This window comes from Platalea leucorodia (assembly GCF_965183815.1).
Source record: "Platalea leucorodia genome assembly, chromosome: 7".
NCBI classification, from domain to species: Eukaryota; Metazoa; Chordata; class Aves; order Pelecaniformes; family Threskiornithidae; genus Platalea; species Platalea leucorodia.
In genome coordinates this window covers 45272877-45290212 of record NC_138829.1, presented here as the reverse complement: position 1 = coordinate 45290212, position 17336 = coordinate 45272877, and the positions used below count along the sequence as shown (strand labels likewise).

Below are 17336 nucleotides of genomic sequence, written 5' to 3'. Positions count from 1 at the left end.
GCAACTTATTCACATTAGCTGCAAAATCTGCTCCTCAGAGCTTCTGGCACCAGTGCTGTGTCTGAGTGCATATATTCATTCCCTTCCCACTGATAACTGAAGAGCAAAGGAGAGGCAGACAGCACTCTTATGCAGTGCCCTGGGGATCGAGGAATCCTAAGTAAGAGCCTGTCAGGAACCATCAAGCACATTATCCCAGCTGAGATTTTCAGCCCAAAGGGCTGCTTCACGGCTAGGTCATTGACAGCAGCAGCTTCATACCAATCGCATGGCTCAGTGCAGTCTTGCAGTGATAATTTTGTCTTTTTCTCTCCAGAGCAGAAGACATGTAGGAATCCTGAGAGTATCTGAGGAACACATGAAATATTATTTTTGCAATTGCTCATAGGATTATATCAGAAAGAATATCAACATTTTATGTAAGAACCTGAAAGTATTGTTACCTCCCAGACGCTACTGATTTGCTCAAAACACAGAGAACTAACACAAAAAAAAAAAAAAAAACCCACACACAAAAAAAACAACAATCAACACCCCTCCCCCAAACAGTCTTACTGAGAAATTCTAATGAATGGCTCTATCTCTTAGAAAGGGAATCTGGGACAACCTGTCAAAGCCCTAAGGACCTTCTCACTACTATTTTTGCTGTTTATACTACAATTGTACAAAGCACGGAGATGACGTTCTACAATGCTAGATTCTGTAAAGTACATGCTGTACAATATCACTTCTGTCTTGAAGAGCTTACACTATCCTTGTGAACAAGACAGAACAAGTTACTGTGAAAAGGGGAAAGATGCAGAGCAGATGACAGCAAGATGATGATGAAGATAAGGCCTACATACACAAAGATGAAAAAAAACATTGATGGCTCTAAGCTAGCTCTAAGAATCTCTCCTCTTTATAAGCAGATAATTCAGCTTTGTGCCAATTAAGGTTGTCTTCAGTGAGTGGCTTATTTCTCATGGGCATCCCATCTGTCCTGTTCCTGGCCCTTCCTCCCCTGCCGTTCCCCCCACCCCCCAAGGGTACTGAGACTATTTTAAAGAGGAGGACATTGTTTACTCTACAGATTTATTTGGATAATGATGTATAGCAGTACAGGACTGAACAAGCCAAAAGTTTTTCTGATACCAAAGCCTGTGTCACTGCTATTGCCAGAGAAAGCCAAGGGAACAGTATCATATTTGTCCCTAAGGAATGAGTTGAACAAATTGTTCCAGCCAATCCAGACAGCAAGAGAAAATGAGGTACTTTCATTGCTAGAAGTTGATACTTCTCACCATGATAACATCTTCGTATCCAAGGATCTCAAACTATATAGCACTGGCAGTCCTGTTACTCTGAACAAAGCAAATGTTCCTTTGTGTAAAACAGGGCTCTACACAGCGCAGACCTGGTATTTTGAATTGCCAGGTACAAAACAGATCTAAAAGCAGTATTCGATCCCTGACCCCCCCAAACACACACATCGCAGACACCTTCTCAGATAAACATTATCAAACTGTCACACAAGATCCAGCAGGGGCACTTCAAGTTAGAGCCAGTGGAAACATCCTTTACAGAAAAAGGGGATCTCGGACATCAGTTTGCAGAGCCCAATGGAAGTAGTGATGCATCTGCAAGCTAAAAGCAAGATGTCTTTCTCAGTCATGCTCCAGCTGGCAGGTGGTCAGGGAGACGTTTCACCAGAAACAAAAGAAAACAAGAAGTGTTTGGAGAGAAGAACACAGACAGAAAAAAAATGCCTTCTCCTGTGTCTCCAGTTCACTTGTGCTTGGTTTATCAAACGAGTTGTAAAAGTGATGGGAAGAAGAGTTTCCTGTCCGAGGTAAGTTATCACTGGTTAATATTTCTGAGCTTTCCAAAGAGTCTTGAACAGAGCAGCATGTCTGCCTGCAAGCTGGAAGAGAAAGTTTCAAGCAAAGGGTTAGCCCAAAAGAAAAGCAAAAATTAATAGTAGGAAGTCTCCTGGTGAAATTTTTTTTTTGCTGCTTCTTCCAGCTGAAGTGAAAAAAACAAAACAAAACAAAACAAAACCAACAAACCCCCCCCACACACACAGACTCCCTTTAAGATCCCAGAAAATATAAAGTGGGATGCTATGCACATTCCCTCTGCGTGATCAAATGCATTAGCATGGGGGCCCTGTTTTGCTTCAGTACAGGAATGATCAAGAAAACAGGATGATAAATAATGTATAGGAGGAACATGTCCCTTTAAGATATGTTGGCACAGAAGTTAGGCTGGAAGAAGTAAAGCAGCATTAGTGTGTAATTACACAGAGGGCTTTCAAGAGTCTGCATTTCATGGAGATTCAAAAGCAGAGCAGAGATTTCTTGGGTTTGTAATGAACAAATACCAGTAGCATTTCAGCATATCTATAAAATCAAGACTAGTCCTGAGAGAGGCATAATTTTACTCATTTAGCTAAAAGACATAGATTAATTGGCAGAAGGATGATTGATCCCTGTTCCTCTAAGAGTCAGGAGTGAGTCAGATGAGGGGAGCCTCGAGGAACTCCCAAGATTGAAAGCAGATGTCCACATGATTGGGACAAATGAACAATGGAATAAAGTGGAAGAAAAAATATCTTTGAAGACTAAAAATATTCTGGAAGGAGAACTGTAGAGATAAAGGTCAGCCCTCTGCAATCAGCAATCCCAGTGCTAGGCTGTGGATAGCAGTGGAATACATCCCTGATTTCATTTCCTAGAAACAACTAGAAACACTCATTGCCTGCAAAACACTTACTGCTTGATCCATACAGAGCTACATGACCACATAGTTTTCAGCTCTGAAATTTCACTCAGGTAAGCTAAACCCCAACAAAATTTCCTTAATTACCCATAAAAATAGTTGTTGTAACTGGCATAAAGATTTGAAGTGACTCATGGAGAGGTGGGGCATTGCAATGTATGATGGAAAGGACATGATTGCTCTTCAGTGGTGAATCCAGCAAGAGAGGTCCATGGAATACCACTCTATTGAAAAGTGCGCCCTCTGAGAAGAGTTCGGAGAATATCCAAAACCCATCCTTGACACACTAACTTCATTATTTCTGAAGAGTTACAGGTGGTGTTATTTTATCCCATACACACTTAAAAAAAAAAGTCACTTGCTTGGGCCTACCTGCTAGCTTTCTAAACCCTGGGCTTGGTCTCTAATTCTACCTGATCATAAATAGGGAAAGCACAATGTGAAAAACTAGATGCCCTAATACCGAGTCCCTTCACCTCAAATCATTGCAGCATACTTCAAGATATGCCCATGCCAATCCTCTCACTTAGAATAACCTGGAACAAGGAAAACACTGGGAGAGTGCACACAAACCTTCTGGAATCTCACAGGTTCGAAGATACTGAGATTAAAGATAAAAATCAAGATCAAGCTTATTTGCTTGGCAGAACAATACAAAGCCAGTGTAGCCTTCAAAGCATAGCCTGAACAAATGTTGACAGTTGTGTGGATGAACAGAAATCTATTGGGCAGTCAGGGCTCACCACTAAGCCCTGGGAGCCAGAAGGTATGACACTTTCATAATAGGAAACTTTGTATTCTGAGTCTACCTACACCCATATTGCCGATCATTTATTCTCCACTTTATTTAAAGAATCCCAAATTTCAAATCTTAAGAGTTTCACAGCTCTCAAAATTACTAAGCCTGTTTGTGCTTTGGTACAGGAACACAGTTTGATCTGCTAAACTCCAGACGTACTATAAAAGAAAAAAAGAAAGAAGGGGAAAAAAAAAAAAAGAGAATGACTAGTTCTATATTATTCACAGAAAAAATGAACTTGCAGCCTTTTCCTGTTTTTCAAGAAATCAAAAGCTCCACAGAACACTCAGTGTGAACAAAAAGCCACTATAGACATTCACATCTTACTTCGAAAATAAATGGGAAAAACATGATCTCCAGCACCTAAGTCAATCAGAGGGCAGTGCTCTATGGTGACGGTTTTGCTTGTTATAATGATCTTGAATTACTATTTATTCTTTCAAAGGTAGAAGAGGAATAGGAAGTGAAAAGCAGGTGGTTATCATGTCATGATGAAGAAATACTATACAGAAGCAACGTGAGCAGTTCCAAAATTGTGGAAGACCTCTTTGCTCACCATTTCATTTTTTAAGTACATATGATCAGAAGTTTAGAAAAGGCCTTGAGGTGTCAGCTTGAAAGCAGGTGCAAACCAAATCCGATCTGGAGAGATACCTGGAATGCCGTTTTCAGCTGGGTATTTCAGAGACACCTTGCCTTCAACCCTGGTAAAGAAATCCTGTTGGTGGGTGGAGGTCATTGTAGTCATGCTCTTTATCTTTCTTAAGCTCTTGCTTACTGACTATTTGTTCAGCTGAGTAATCTCAGCATTACTTTCTGTGGAAACTCACCTATATCAGATGGAATATCATGATTCCCAGTCATGTCAAGTACACAGGTTGTACCTTCATTTGACCCCAAAACCTACTCTCGGAGATTAATTCTCCACAACCCTCACTTAACAGTGACCACCACAACTTGCTCAGAACATGGAAGTATATTGTTCATCGGTTTGTATAGTAAGAGTTTCGTTCCTGATACTATGCATTTTTTTTAACTTTGGAAATCTACAAAGAAGGAATGGATTTTAAGAGTTTAAGCTACTTTATAAACACCACCAAAAAATATCAATCTCCTTATAAAATCCATGTAGTACCAAGTATTATTTGCCTCCAAAATAGATTTCTGACGTCTTTTAAAGTCAGTATTCATTCTAGTTACACTAAACTACAGGGAAAGGTTAACAGTAAAACTAAACAGCCTTGATAAACTGCTTGATTCTTCTAGCAAAATTGCCTTCATACTGTTTTGCATGGGTCTTCCAGATTTTGCAACATGGATGATTCACTCCAAGTCAAAGTTGGAAGTACTTTGTTGAGAGCAAAAGAGATAAGGTACTACAAAGAAACCATATTGTCTTGTTACAATGCCATCTACCTAAAAGATCTGTTATATAAACAGATGTAGCAAGATGGCCTGTATCTTACCTCCTCTGCCAAGATGGTCAAAACCACACTAGTCTTGAACTGCTTGTTACCTTATCTCAAAAAAAACCCCAAAAAACCAAAAACACAAACAAAACAAAAAACAAACAAACAAACAAAAAACAAACAAAAAAACAACAACCTGACTTGCTGCAGTATTTATATTAGTTACTCATTTACCAGTGAGAATCTCTGTTGTTTAAAAGTTGAAAATGTGCATGGAGCAAGAAAATATAACGCAAGTTGTCCAGTCAGTCAGACTAGAAAGTTTGATCTCATTTGGAGATTAGATGGACACTGATGTGCAGGGGGAAAAAAAAAAAAAAAAACACAAAAAAAAACCAAAACCAAAGCAAAACAAACCCACAAAACACCCTGAAACTGTGGTCAACTGAGAAAGCAAGCTATTCCTATGCTTTGAGATCCTCTTCCACTGCTGTATACAGAAATTGATGTGAAACGCTCTGCACATTGATTTGCCTCAGAAAAAGATAACAGGAAAGGAAGCAAGCAAGGAAAGATTTTCAAAGGGGCATCAAAAGACAGAAACACATCATCACTGCAAGTACACACATTACCAACAGATCTTTAATGAAGCTGCCTGGAAGAGTTTTAGACATTGTGCAAGACATCATCAAGTTGGCAAAACATACAGCAATTGGCTGAGTCAACATCAACAACACTGAAGACCAGCACATAGTTTTTCCCGTCAAAAAAATCTTTCCAAACGAGTAGGAAGAGATTATCTGTGCTAATTATTATGTTCATTATTTAAGGAATTGTGCAGGTTATAAGGGAGGAAGAGGCATTTTATTAAAGAATTCAACAGGACAACAATCACACAAAGAGACAAAACAGTTCAAATTCATACTCAGAAAAACAAAAAACGAGTGCTGCTGAAACCAGAAGCAGTCTCTGCTTTTGACACTAACAGCCCTGATTAAAGCAAGCAGAATTTAGTTTTCTATGTGCTTTTAAAAGCTCTTTTCCCCAAAGTGACTGCTTCACATGAATGTTTGTAATAGGAGAGGTACTGAACTGTACGAAACCCATGCACGTTTCCGAAACATGCTCAGGCAGCCCTTGGCTAACCCAGTGAAATCCAGCATTCACAACATAATCAGCATGTGTCCAGCTCCATTCTCCATGTACCCTGCCTGTTTCCAAAAGCCCCCCTCAGGCTGGCTCTATTGGCAGTGTCCTGATGTACTTACTATTCAGTGAAGAACCTGGCAATGCCATACTGACTAATATCTTCTCTGTTCTCCAGCAGCTGGCTCACTGCATCCTCCATGTACGTGAGGACATGTCTTTGAGCTGCAAATAAAAGACAGTAAAAGACAGAAATTAGAATACAAGGGGACTGCAAAGCCCAGAGCCAGACTAGCCTAGTTGTGTGGTTTACACACTAAGCCAACAAGCATTTGCTCCCTCAGATAGAGAGTAGAGGTTTCATTCTCCCAGATATGGATAGTAAAATTCCTGACCTAAGTCCTGCCTTCTTTCCTGGCTACACAGAGTTAGTCGTGAACAGTGCTGACCCTTTTTTAAAATCCCCTGAGATTCTGGAAGTAAAGGAAGAGGAGAAGGAATTGTGAGACTGCCTTGCTGGAAAATGCTTACTCAAGAGGAGTTCCTGATCTCTGTTCTGAGTCACAGCCATCTTTCATATACAGATGGTCAATGCCATATCTATGGGGCTGTTGTGGAGCTTTGTGTTCCCTGCCCTTCCCTCCTTACCAAAGCCAAGTAGCTCTAAGGTTGTTCTGCAAAGTTTTTTTCCTAAAGGTGCAAATAAAAGTACATCTGTTTCCATACAAGAATCAGTGAATGTTGTTGGAGTGGCAGGTGGGGAACAGGTCTCAATGCCAAGAGAGATTTATATTGCTCAACAGTCAGTCTCAAATAACTACCTAAACCGAGCATAAGGAAATTTCAGAAGTGGTGGATCTGCCAGTACCCAACCACAGAATGCCACTCACTTATAAGACTTCTGAGTAAAGATAGTTTGGTATGACACAAACCATTTTGCTGCTTCTACAGCGGGCAGACTCTACAAATCAAGCATTTGCCAGGGAGGAAGCAGCACAGATTTGCCACTGAGCCCCTTTGATGTTTTTGGCTAGAAATCAAGTTGGAGCAACAAAGAGCCGAGTCTGAGGTGATGCGCCAGCTACCAAGCAGTAGACTTTCCAAATCTACAAGTTCAACAATCAGAAGACAAGTCACAACGAACCCAGGAAAATCGTTCCTAACCTGGAAAGCACACAAACCCTGTTCCCAAAGCACACACCTCCATCCTGAACACGTATGCTACTGCACCTCTGCAAGTAGCGTCGTGTCCTAAACAGAGCAGGAGAAAACCCTTAGGGGATATAGGAAAGGCAAAGGCTGTTCTTGCTCCTTGCCAATCTGCTCCAGACTTGGCAGCATCATCCCCTCACCAGCAACTGGCCAGCCTCAGACCCACATCAATATTCTTCAAACCATTTTAATTTGTGCTTAATATCCTGGTAAGCATCAAGCCTGCGCCACTTGATACACAGCATGGAAGTCCCTTTCATCTTAGTGTGGGGCAGGTGGACTTCAAGAGAGGCCCGGAAATGATTATTCCCAGTGGATACAGTGATTAAACATACGTATGAACATTGATTGCTATCAGGGGATTTCTCTGCCTAGAACACTTTTCAGGACAATGGTAAAATTGGTTAAGCACACCCTGGAAAATACCTTGCAGCTGATAGCAAAATGGTGAGCCAAAGGTTCAAAGATATTATCTGGCACTAAAAGATACAGGGCGTAGCTTTATTTAATTATTTTAATGCAAAGGAATAAATTTAATTTATGTGAGTGATTAAAGAAAACTAGCTCTGCGCACCTGTGTCCCCTGAGGGAGGAATGAGTCGTGCAGCTCAGTCACAGGCTCAAGATAACAGCAACCAGGTAACTTTATTTCAGCCCATCCTTCCTGCCTCTTCATTATGCAGCCCATCTGGCACTCGCAAACCGTCTTCCCAGGCCCCTCTCAAGCTGTCAGCGGTACCAGATTAAGCCAGGAAACGGTACTAGCAGACAGACTTCCACTCATCTCAGCCTGCAATAAACTTCTCCTCAGCTGCAAAACCATTCTCAAAACTTTGTGGGGAAGTATACACTCCTGCTTTTGTAGAATAGCCCCTATCAATGAAACATATTTTTGGTATGTTGCTTCTTTAGAGTCATTAACCTCTCCCCTAAAAGCCTACGGGAATAGACAGGCATGGTCCCACAATGCTGCACAGCACAATGGGGCTGACCTCTATAACAAATACCTTTGAGTCTGCTCCTGGAGAATAAATTAACTTTCAGAACAGAATTTCAGACATTTCTGTCACACTTAAAAATGTACACAAATATATATAGGTCACTGTTGAATACAGTCACTGGTAAAAGAATATTTCTGTTAAGATTTTTGTTGCATGGCCTTAAGGATCCTGGCAAAGAACATCTCTCTCCGTTTCCCAGAAAATAGGTAGAGGCATGGGAGAGGGAAGAAATCGGTGAGCGGAGAAGCTGAAAAAAAATAATAGCACTTGCAATCTCCTTGAGAAGTCTCTCTCTTCGGCTTTTCAGCTGCTGTGCTGTTCTGCAGGTAGCACAGTTCACACTGCCAAACCAAATTCCAGCTCTGGCTTCCTGTTCACTGGCTGCCCAGTTCCATGGAACCGTAGAAGTAGTATGTTTTATAACCCAACCAACTCTACTCTACACAGAAAAGTCACAGAATAAAATTTAATTTGCAGGCAGGTTCTAGCAGGCCAGAGAGGCAAAATAAAGTGCCAGGAGTCTGGTTATAGCAAAATAGTAGTTCCATAATTTATACAAATGGTACTTTCCATAACAAACACTGGAATCATACTGGAACGTTAACTATTTATGCAAGCAGAGTTAAAAATCCATGGGGTCCTGTGCAAAATAAATGGGATGATTCATATGTTTTTAACAGTTTCAACCTCTTTGAAAATTCAGGGAGATAATCATAGAACACCAGTTTGGAAGGGACCTCAAGGATCATCTGGTCCAACCTTAAATGGTATATCGGTATACATGCTGCTCATATTTTTGAGGCTCACCTTGCATTAATAAGGCATCAAGTCCAATTCAGACTGTAAAGCCCAAATGCTCATGCAACTGTGCTATTACAGCTTGCTGTCTCTACTAATTTTCTTTCTGAGAGAATTCCAGTATACTGCAGCTTCCACACAGGAGGTATTGCAACAGGTTATCATCCTCAGCATTTATTTGTTTATGGCTTATTGCAACAAAGGCTCTCCTCCCTACTCGTACAAAACCTTCCAAGTTAATGGTTCATGCAACCCACATTTGCTAAACTCTCCCCTGAAATCCCATGCAACTACCCCAAACAGTAAGTAACTGTGCCTGCCGCAGTCATTTGGTAGGTGCTACTCTTTGGTGTCAGGCAAGCTTTGCTACCAGCCAGCTTTCACAGAAAGATCTGACAGCATAAGTTCACAGAGGAGTCTTCTGGCAGCCCATGACCTGATGTTAAGTAGATACCTTCACACAGAGTATCTTAATTCTTATCACTAACAACGATGTTACACTTAGAGCCTCTGTCCAATCGGTAGCAACGTATACAGCACAGCTCCTTCAAGGTCGGCTACTGCAGCACCTAGGAGAACGGCCTCTGGTGGTACTACTACCACATTCACGTGCTCACACCCTACCATCACTCACATGCCCAAGGTTCAAAGCAAATTTTGGAATCAATGCACTTTTGCCTCAGAACCAAATTCAGGACAAAACAGTGGCTGTTCAATTCGAGCACAGCCAGACCAGGTCATATAAATCTGTAAGTATTTATATGTAAAAGGCAAAATGAGGATTGCATCCACAGTCAATCCACAATCTCTACAGACTTCACTACAACAGATTAGACAATCACAACTAATTCCATTTAGCCATAACTGCACCAAATCATTTTGCATGTGTATTTAAAGTAGTAAAAATAGTCCTTTTATAAGCCACTGAATGACTTTTTTCAATCTTCTTTGAGAACAAACAATCCACTAATTCATAGGTTTGATCACAAATATTGTAAGAACAAGCACTGATACTTGAAAAAAATTGAAGGAAATGGAAAATTTAATACAAATAATACCACGTAATATATGAACTGAAATTCTCAAAGCCAGAAAATCACGAAGGAAGGAAGAAAATACACGTCACCTTTAAGTCATGATATTGCATATATGTAATATTTTTATTATCAGCAGTGCTCAGGAACAGAGAGGATTAAGACCTTGGAAGTGCCACAGTACTGTCTGTGTCAGTTACGTGATACCTACTTCAGCATGTATTGGCAACACAATCATGTTAACCATACTATTTTTGCACATTAGTTTCCCAGTTTTACAACTTGGATGCATCTCCCTAGTGCTACAATGATAAGAAGCTTCTCTTTCCAACAAGTTTGCCTTTTCTGAAGGCAGAAAACCTGAAGATCAATATATCAGCACACTTACCAAGAAGTGATGCCGCATATCATACTTGAAAGGAATAGCCAACATGGGATGGCCAGAAGAAGCAATAAAAACAGCAGCAGATGCTGCAAAAGAAAAATAAAGTACGCCAAACAAGGTGAAGAAAGAGTATAATTGGAATAAATTGGTATCGGATAGTAAAACACATATCGCATACCTTGTTTAAAGAAGCAGCAGAACAGAGCCCTACAGCAGAGGTAAGTCTTTGTTTATCAAATTATTATCAAATCGGCTAGCTACATTATTGCTCAACTCTTCATGAGAGATGACTTCTTCTGGAACTTGAGCTGTCTACCGAAACAATTTGTACTGTATGCACATAACAGAGCTTTTTTTTTTTTTTTTTTTTTTTTATGGCTTGTTCATTCCTGGCATAACTGAATATGTTGAAAAATCAGGAGTGGGAATTCCTGGATAAGACGACAAGCTTTCATTTATTATTTGCCTCCTCCTCAACTGAAGTGCTGAAAATACACACTATTTGATGCAATTAACATTATGATTCATTTCAGTTATCAGAAGTTCAAGAGCATAACAAGCTTTAATGTATTTGGAATATTTCTGGTATTTTTTAATCTCTAAGACTGTATAATGTAACAGCTAAATACCCTTTCAGTATTTATTCAGATTGGAGCTTAATTAAGGACACTGTGTCCTGGTTTCAGCTAGGACAGAGTTAATTTTCTTCCTAGTAGCTGGTGCAGTGCTGTGGTATGGATTTAGGATAAGAATAATGTTGATAACACACTGATGTTTTAGTCGTTGCTAAGTAGTGCTTGCACTACCCAAGGACTTTTCAGCTTCCCATGCTCTGCCCAGTGCACGAGAAGCTGGGAGGGGGCACAGCCAGGACAGCTGACCCAGACTGGCCACAGGGCTATTACATACCATATAACGTCATGCCCAGTATATAAACTGAGGGAGTTGGCCAGGGGACAGCGATCGCTGCTCAGGGACGGGCTGGGCATCGGTCTGCAGGTGGTGAGCAATTGTATCGTGTATCACTTGCTTTGTATATTATTATTGTATTATTACTACTACGACTACTATTACTACTATTCTATTTTATTTTACTTCAATTATTAAACTGTTCTTATCTCAACCCATGAGTTGTCTCACTTTTACCTTTCCAATTCTCTCCTCTATCCCACCGGGGCGGGGAGATGCTGACACATTGCTGTATTACACACATTGGAAAGATACATCTATAGTAACACAAAATCAGTTTCATGCAAATATTACCAAAACAATAATGATGCCAGAGGGAATTAGTAAGGAAACAAACTGTAAGAACAAAGTCACGTCAACTCTGGAAGTTTTTCCAGCATTAATGGTCTTTCAGGATGCTCTTTTTAATCTTTTCAGATATCACTAGGGATTTAATCTCTTCAGATATCGCTAAGAATGGCCTGAGCAAGTATGTAAACAAAACAATCAACCTAAAAGCTAAATCACTGTACAGCTGTAGTTCCTTCCAGCTTTGCACAGCTTCACAGTGTAATTTCCTATTAACCCTCAAAAAAAAATTTTTTTTGAAGGACAGAACATGTAATGAAGTACAAGCAGACCTTGTCATACCAGAGATAACACTATGATGTGTGACACACTGCTACTCAGGAACACATGCTAAGTGGCCACACAGCACAACTATATCATATTTCATATGTTCACAGTTTCAAAACCACTTTCAACAAAAAATTTAAGAAAAGTTTCAGTTTATAATTTAATCTTGACCATAACTGAAAATGTTTCAAAGAATTAATCAGCATATTAATCACAAACCATGACATTGTATTCTTTCAGTTTGCACTCATGACGCTGCACACATACTGACTTAATTGTCCAAGCCCCTCCAGCAGACCACCTCCTGCAAGATGTCCTACAGCTGCTAGAAATCACCACCTTGCCAATGCAAAATTGTTGAGCTACCATTTGTTTGTTTGTTTGTTTTTTAAATCTGAATTTATGCAGTGTATTATTACCATTGTGGAAGTAATTGTCATTCTAACCTGTTAAAGTAGCCTAATGGTTCCCTACCTATTCATACTCAAATGTAGAAGGACTGTGTACTTTTCCAGTTCTGGAAATCTACCTAGGTCAGGATCAGATTGCACCTGTTACCTTTCAAGTTAAGGTGGAAGTACTGTAGTGCAACAGCAGGTTTGGGGATGAAACCTCCATCTTTTGGAGAAAGTACTAGACTGAGTCTAAGAAGATTCAAACATATCTAATATTTCTACAAGCAAACTCTTACACATCAGTGGGGAAGTCATTCATCTTCCACATTACAGTTCTCCTACCTGTACAACAGAGAAAGAAATAAAATTAAAAAAAAAAAAAAAGGCATTCTGTTTTTGACCATAAGCTCTTTCAGCCAGAGTGCCTCACAGAAGCTCATCAAATAGCTAGACTAAGAGGAGACTCAGTGTCAGCTGAAGATGCCTGGATAACAACATACCCTATACATTGATTATGCTGTCAGAGAAAACGATTGCACTTGGACTTTCCAATTTAATATTTCTTAAGACTGTTCAGAAGAAGAGTGAACCCTAGGTATCTGCAAAGTCTCCACAGAGCTGAAGTTCTCTGCTGGGAGAGACTCAGTTTTGTAAAAGCACCAATACCATGAATGTTCTTTCTAATCATGAAGCCCAAGACTTATGAGAGAGATGAGGAAACGGGACCTTGTTTCTGGCACTTAATAGCCCCATGCTTTACTGATAAGGCACTCCCCTAACAGAGTGTTTGTGTTCTTACATGTCTTACATTGGCAAAGCAAGAAAAGAAAGCACATCCTGGAGTTGGGGAGTAGAGGGGAGGAGAATCCAGAGAAAAATAAAAGTTCAGAAACTTGCAATAATCTACTGCTTTTTCTCCACAACAGGAAAGGGGGGGAGGGAATGAAGCTTCAGAAGACAGCTGCATGAGCAGAACAATACACTAAGTGCTCCATTGCCTGCTATAAATAACTGAGCAATCACCAGTTATTAAACCATAATGAGGAAGGCATGGAAAAGTATCTCAAATAGGCCTCGTTTTGCCTACTGTAGTTCCAGTCTCATCCATCAAACGAGAAACACATTTTCATCACTATCCCAAACAATAAGTGTTGTTTATTCAGTGAAAATGCTGTTTAAGATGTCATGCTTGTTACAACAACATCTTCACTGTAGCCTTTCTGCCAACTCTGTAGACCTCATCTCCTTCCCTATTCACTGAGTATCAGTCATCTCTGTTCTTCTACCTACTATCTCACAATCATTGTGGCGTGAGACGTGTTGCCCTGATTTTTACTTTCCAGGAACTCTGCTGTACCAAAGCTTTGCAATTATTTTTCAGCTTAAGTGAATGCTTAAATGTCTCCCTGTTCACTTCTATTTTAACTCACAACTGCTTTTATTTACCTCTTAGCATCCAAACTGGATGTGGAAGAATCATCTCAAATAGGAAAAAAAAAGGAAAAAAAAAAAAAAAAAAAAGTAATGCGGCAAGTAGCATGTAATGTTATTTTGGCCACTCATTTTATTTGTTGGCCTGTTTTTGATACCGGAAAAGGAAAAGGGGAAAAAGAGGTTAGGTGAAGCTTGCCCTTTCCTGGTCAGGAAAGACAGAGCCATCCGATCTGGGAGACTCAGAGAATACCTTATGTGGCAGCCTGGGGCAACACAACATCAGAAAGAAATTACAGAAAATGAAACTTATCACAATTGCTTACAACCCCACATCAGACAACTATATTAACAAGACTTTGAGGCACACAATAGAACAAATCCAAAGAGTGGTGATTTCAGAATGCCAGGTCAATGTAGAAAACATAAAAGCATCTTATGAAAATGTGTGGGGAGGTGCGTTTATTTTTGGGGGGGGAGAGATCAGGTTTTGGGGGTTTTGTTTGTTTGGTTTTTTTAACCACTTTCCTACTGCTAATACACAATTCGTTCAGTAGGATCTGTGAGCAGTTTGGTAAGTTACAAAGTCTCCCAAAGACAAAAGCATTGTTATTGGTAACATTTACAGCTAATAACACCACCATCACTTAGCAGATGCTTTTTTCACTCTAATAGACAACAAATATTGCAACCTAAGCAGGTGGATATACTAACTGATCAACAGAACAGGCTCTTATACAAGTTGTTGCTCAACCTGACATGCTTACACGTGTGTCTTTTTCTGACCCCAATGTCAGAATAACTTAGGTTTTACAAAATGAAAAGGGAATGGTTGATCAGCATGTGGAACAGAGATAAAAGGAGGCTCACTTTAAGTAGGTTAATAAAGCTGCTTGCACCTAGCAATCTTGCACATCTCTTAGAAGTCTCATTTCTCAACTTCAAATGTGAAACAGAAAACTGGTTTATTCTTACACTTTAAGAATTTTTAGTCTGCTTCCTAGATCGTTTTGAGTGATTCAATCCTTACTGACAAGTTTCACACAAGTTAAGTGCCTATTTCATTAAAAACAATTAAATGAACCTAAAATCAAGTTTGCTCATTAAAAAAAAAAAAAAAAAGAAAGAAATTTTGCAAGTTTCAGCCTACAGCAACCCTGGAAAAGTTATGAGTCTCTCTGTTAAAGCATAGGTTGAAAATGCTGACATAGTGTGATAGAGTAGCACAAAACCAAAGGGTGTATCTACATGGCACACTGCAATAGTGTTCTCAAATACCTGAACTGGCTCCAGAATTGAAATTGGCAATAAGAACGTCAGCAAAGTGAGTCTCCTGAGAATCACCCCAAACAGAGCACTAAACAAACTCTTATTTCTGCCTTGAGTTTCCTTAACACAGAATAGCATTGCAGTTATGTAGGTACACACAAAGTACCCTACCAGCAGCCTAGCAGCAAGAGCACAAAGAGATTCTACTCTAAGACAAATTAGATCACTCTTTTCCTTAGATAATTCATCTCTCTTTAGTGCTATGATGCGCTTTGAAAGAACAATCGGATCCCTCCTTGTTTACACTATTGCTAGGCTAAACAAACTGAGCTCTTTTAGTCTCCTCCCTGGAAGACAGGTTTTCCATTTACTGGAAGTGAGCAGTGTTGCTCTAGTCTTGTTCCATTTTGACTTACCAGAGACAGAAAAATCATCGTGGAACAAGTAGCACAAACCAGTCCATGCCATTTCTGACCTTTCCTTGTACAAGAAAGCCACAGTAAGTTATGTATACCTTCATAACAATTATTATGAAACAGCCTCTTGGGCCTAGAAAGTAATGGCTGAAGAGTTTCACTTCAAGAATACTGTCTTGAACACATTCCAAATGCTTACTACTTGTAATTCACCTCCTCTTTAGCAATTAAATGAAGTCATATTGACTTTATCCCATCCTAATTATTTTTATTTGACACATTAACACCAAATCACTTTGCTCCTTAGTTTTCTGGAACATCATGCAGTAACACAAACTCCTAAGCAGCCAGCTTAAAAGAATGCAGTCTGCAAGGGAGCGGCTGTTTTATAAGTTAAAAGATTTCCATTTTATTTGGGGAACATTACCAACATTACTTTATTTCAGAAGAAAAGCTGACATTCAAACTATTTCCCAACATTAAGAACACCACCCCTTCCAGTGTTGGGAAATGGGCATAAAATAAGGTTGCTCACATAGATCTGTGAGCGACACAGGTTGGTAATGGGCTAAATGAGGTTACAGCCTGCCATTGAGCAGCTGGACGTTGCTTGCCTCTACTCACACAGTGCCAAGGAGAGAGGGGAGGAGACCGCAGCTCACCTTCCTCAGGCCGGCGCTGCCTTTACGGAGACCACATCTAAGGGCACCGGCGGGGAGCTCCCTGTGCCCAGGAGGGCCCCGCAGCCCTCCCGCCTCCGGGGCGCACCTGGAGGAGCAGCGCCCTACAACACCGACCTGTAACCCCCCGCTGCTGCCCCCTCCCCATCCGAGAAGGGGGACACGGAGTCTCTCCGACCCGCCTCGGCCGGGCCCAGCCGGGAGACACACCGCGGGCCTGAGGCCCCTCGCCGCTGTTCCCGGCAAGGCCGGGCCGGGCCGCACCCACCCCCAGCCCCGCCGAGCCCTCCCCATGCCGGGCCGCAGCACACCCAGGGGGCCGGGCCCTCGGGGCGCTGCCCCGCCGCGCCGCCCCGCTCCTCACCCAGGTACTCGGGCCCCGGCAGCGAGAGCCGCTCGGGGCTCAGCATCCTCCCGCCGCCGCCGCCGCCGCTCCCTCCCGGCTTCCGTCCGTTTCCAAGGCGCCCGACGCTCCCAGCGCTCAGGGCCCGGCGCTGCTCGGCCGCTCGCCCCGGCTGGGAACACGCCCCCTCGCCGCCAGGGTTCCGCGCCCAAAACCGCCCGGGCGGACGCGCCTGCCCGGCCTCAGCCCCCGCCCCGCCCCGCCTCGCCCCGCCACCCCCGAGCAGGGCCACGGCGGCAGCCCACCGCCAGCCCGGCCGCCTGCCGTGAGTGACCCCGTGGGAAGGGTCTCCGGAGGAGCGTGGCGACATGGCAGCCTGGCTGTGAGGAAGGGGCCGTGGGCAACATGGCGGCCTGGCTGTGAGGAAAGGGCGGTGGGCGAGGCGCTGGGCAGCACGCTCCCGCGCCGAGGGACGCCTCAGAGGGAGAAGAGCTAGGGAAGCTGAAGAGCCGAAATGGCACGAGGAGATGCATGTGTAAAGTCATTCTGGTTAAATTTAGATTGGAAGTCAGAAGGTGACTAATGCCAGCAGCTGCTGGGACTACAGCTGTGGGGGAAAGACCCTAATTTGAAGGTGAATGGTAAGGAGTTAATGAAGGGCACTGCATAGCACC

At 41.8% G+C, this 17336-nt stretch overlaps 1 protein-coding gene across 1 annotated transcript in view; it reads right to left on the bottom strand.

Moving 5' to 3' along the window:
• Window positions 1–16786, bottom strand: part of CSTPP1 (centriolar satellite-associated tubulin polyglutamylase complex regulator 1) — an 85778-nt gene extending 68992 nt beyond the window's left edge. The window contains exons 1-2 of the mRNA XM_082317352.1: window positions 16684–16786; window positions 6237–6339 (exon numbers count right to left, since the gene is read on the bottom strand). Of these exons, the coding sequence (XP_082173478.1) occupies window positions 6237–6339; window positions 16684–16729 (149 nt within the window). The 5' untranslated portion in view covers window positions 16730–16786. The remainder of the gene's footprint in view (window positions 1–6236; window positions 6340–16683) is intronic.
• Between the last annotated feature and the right edge of the window lie 550 nt (window positions 16787–17336).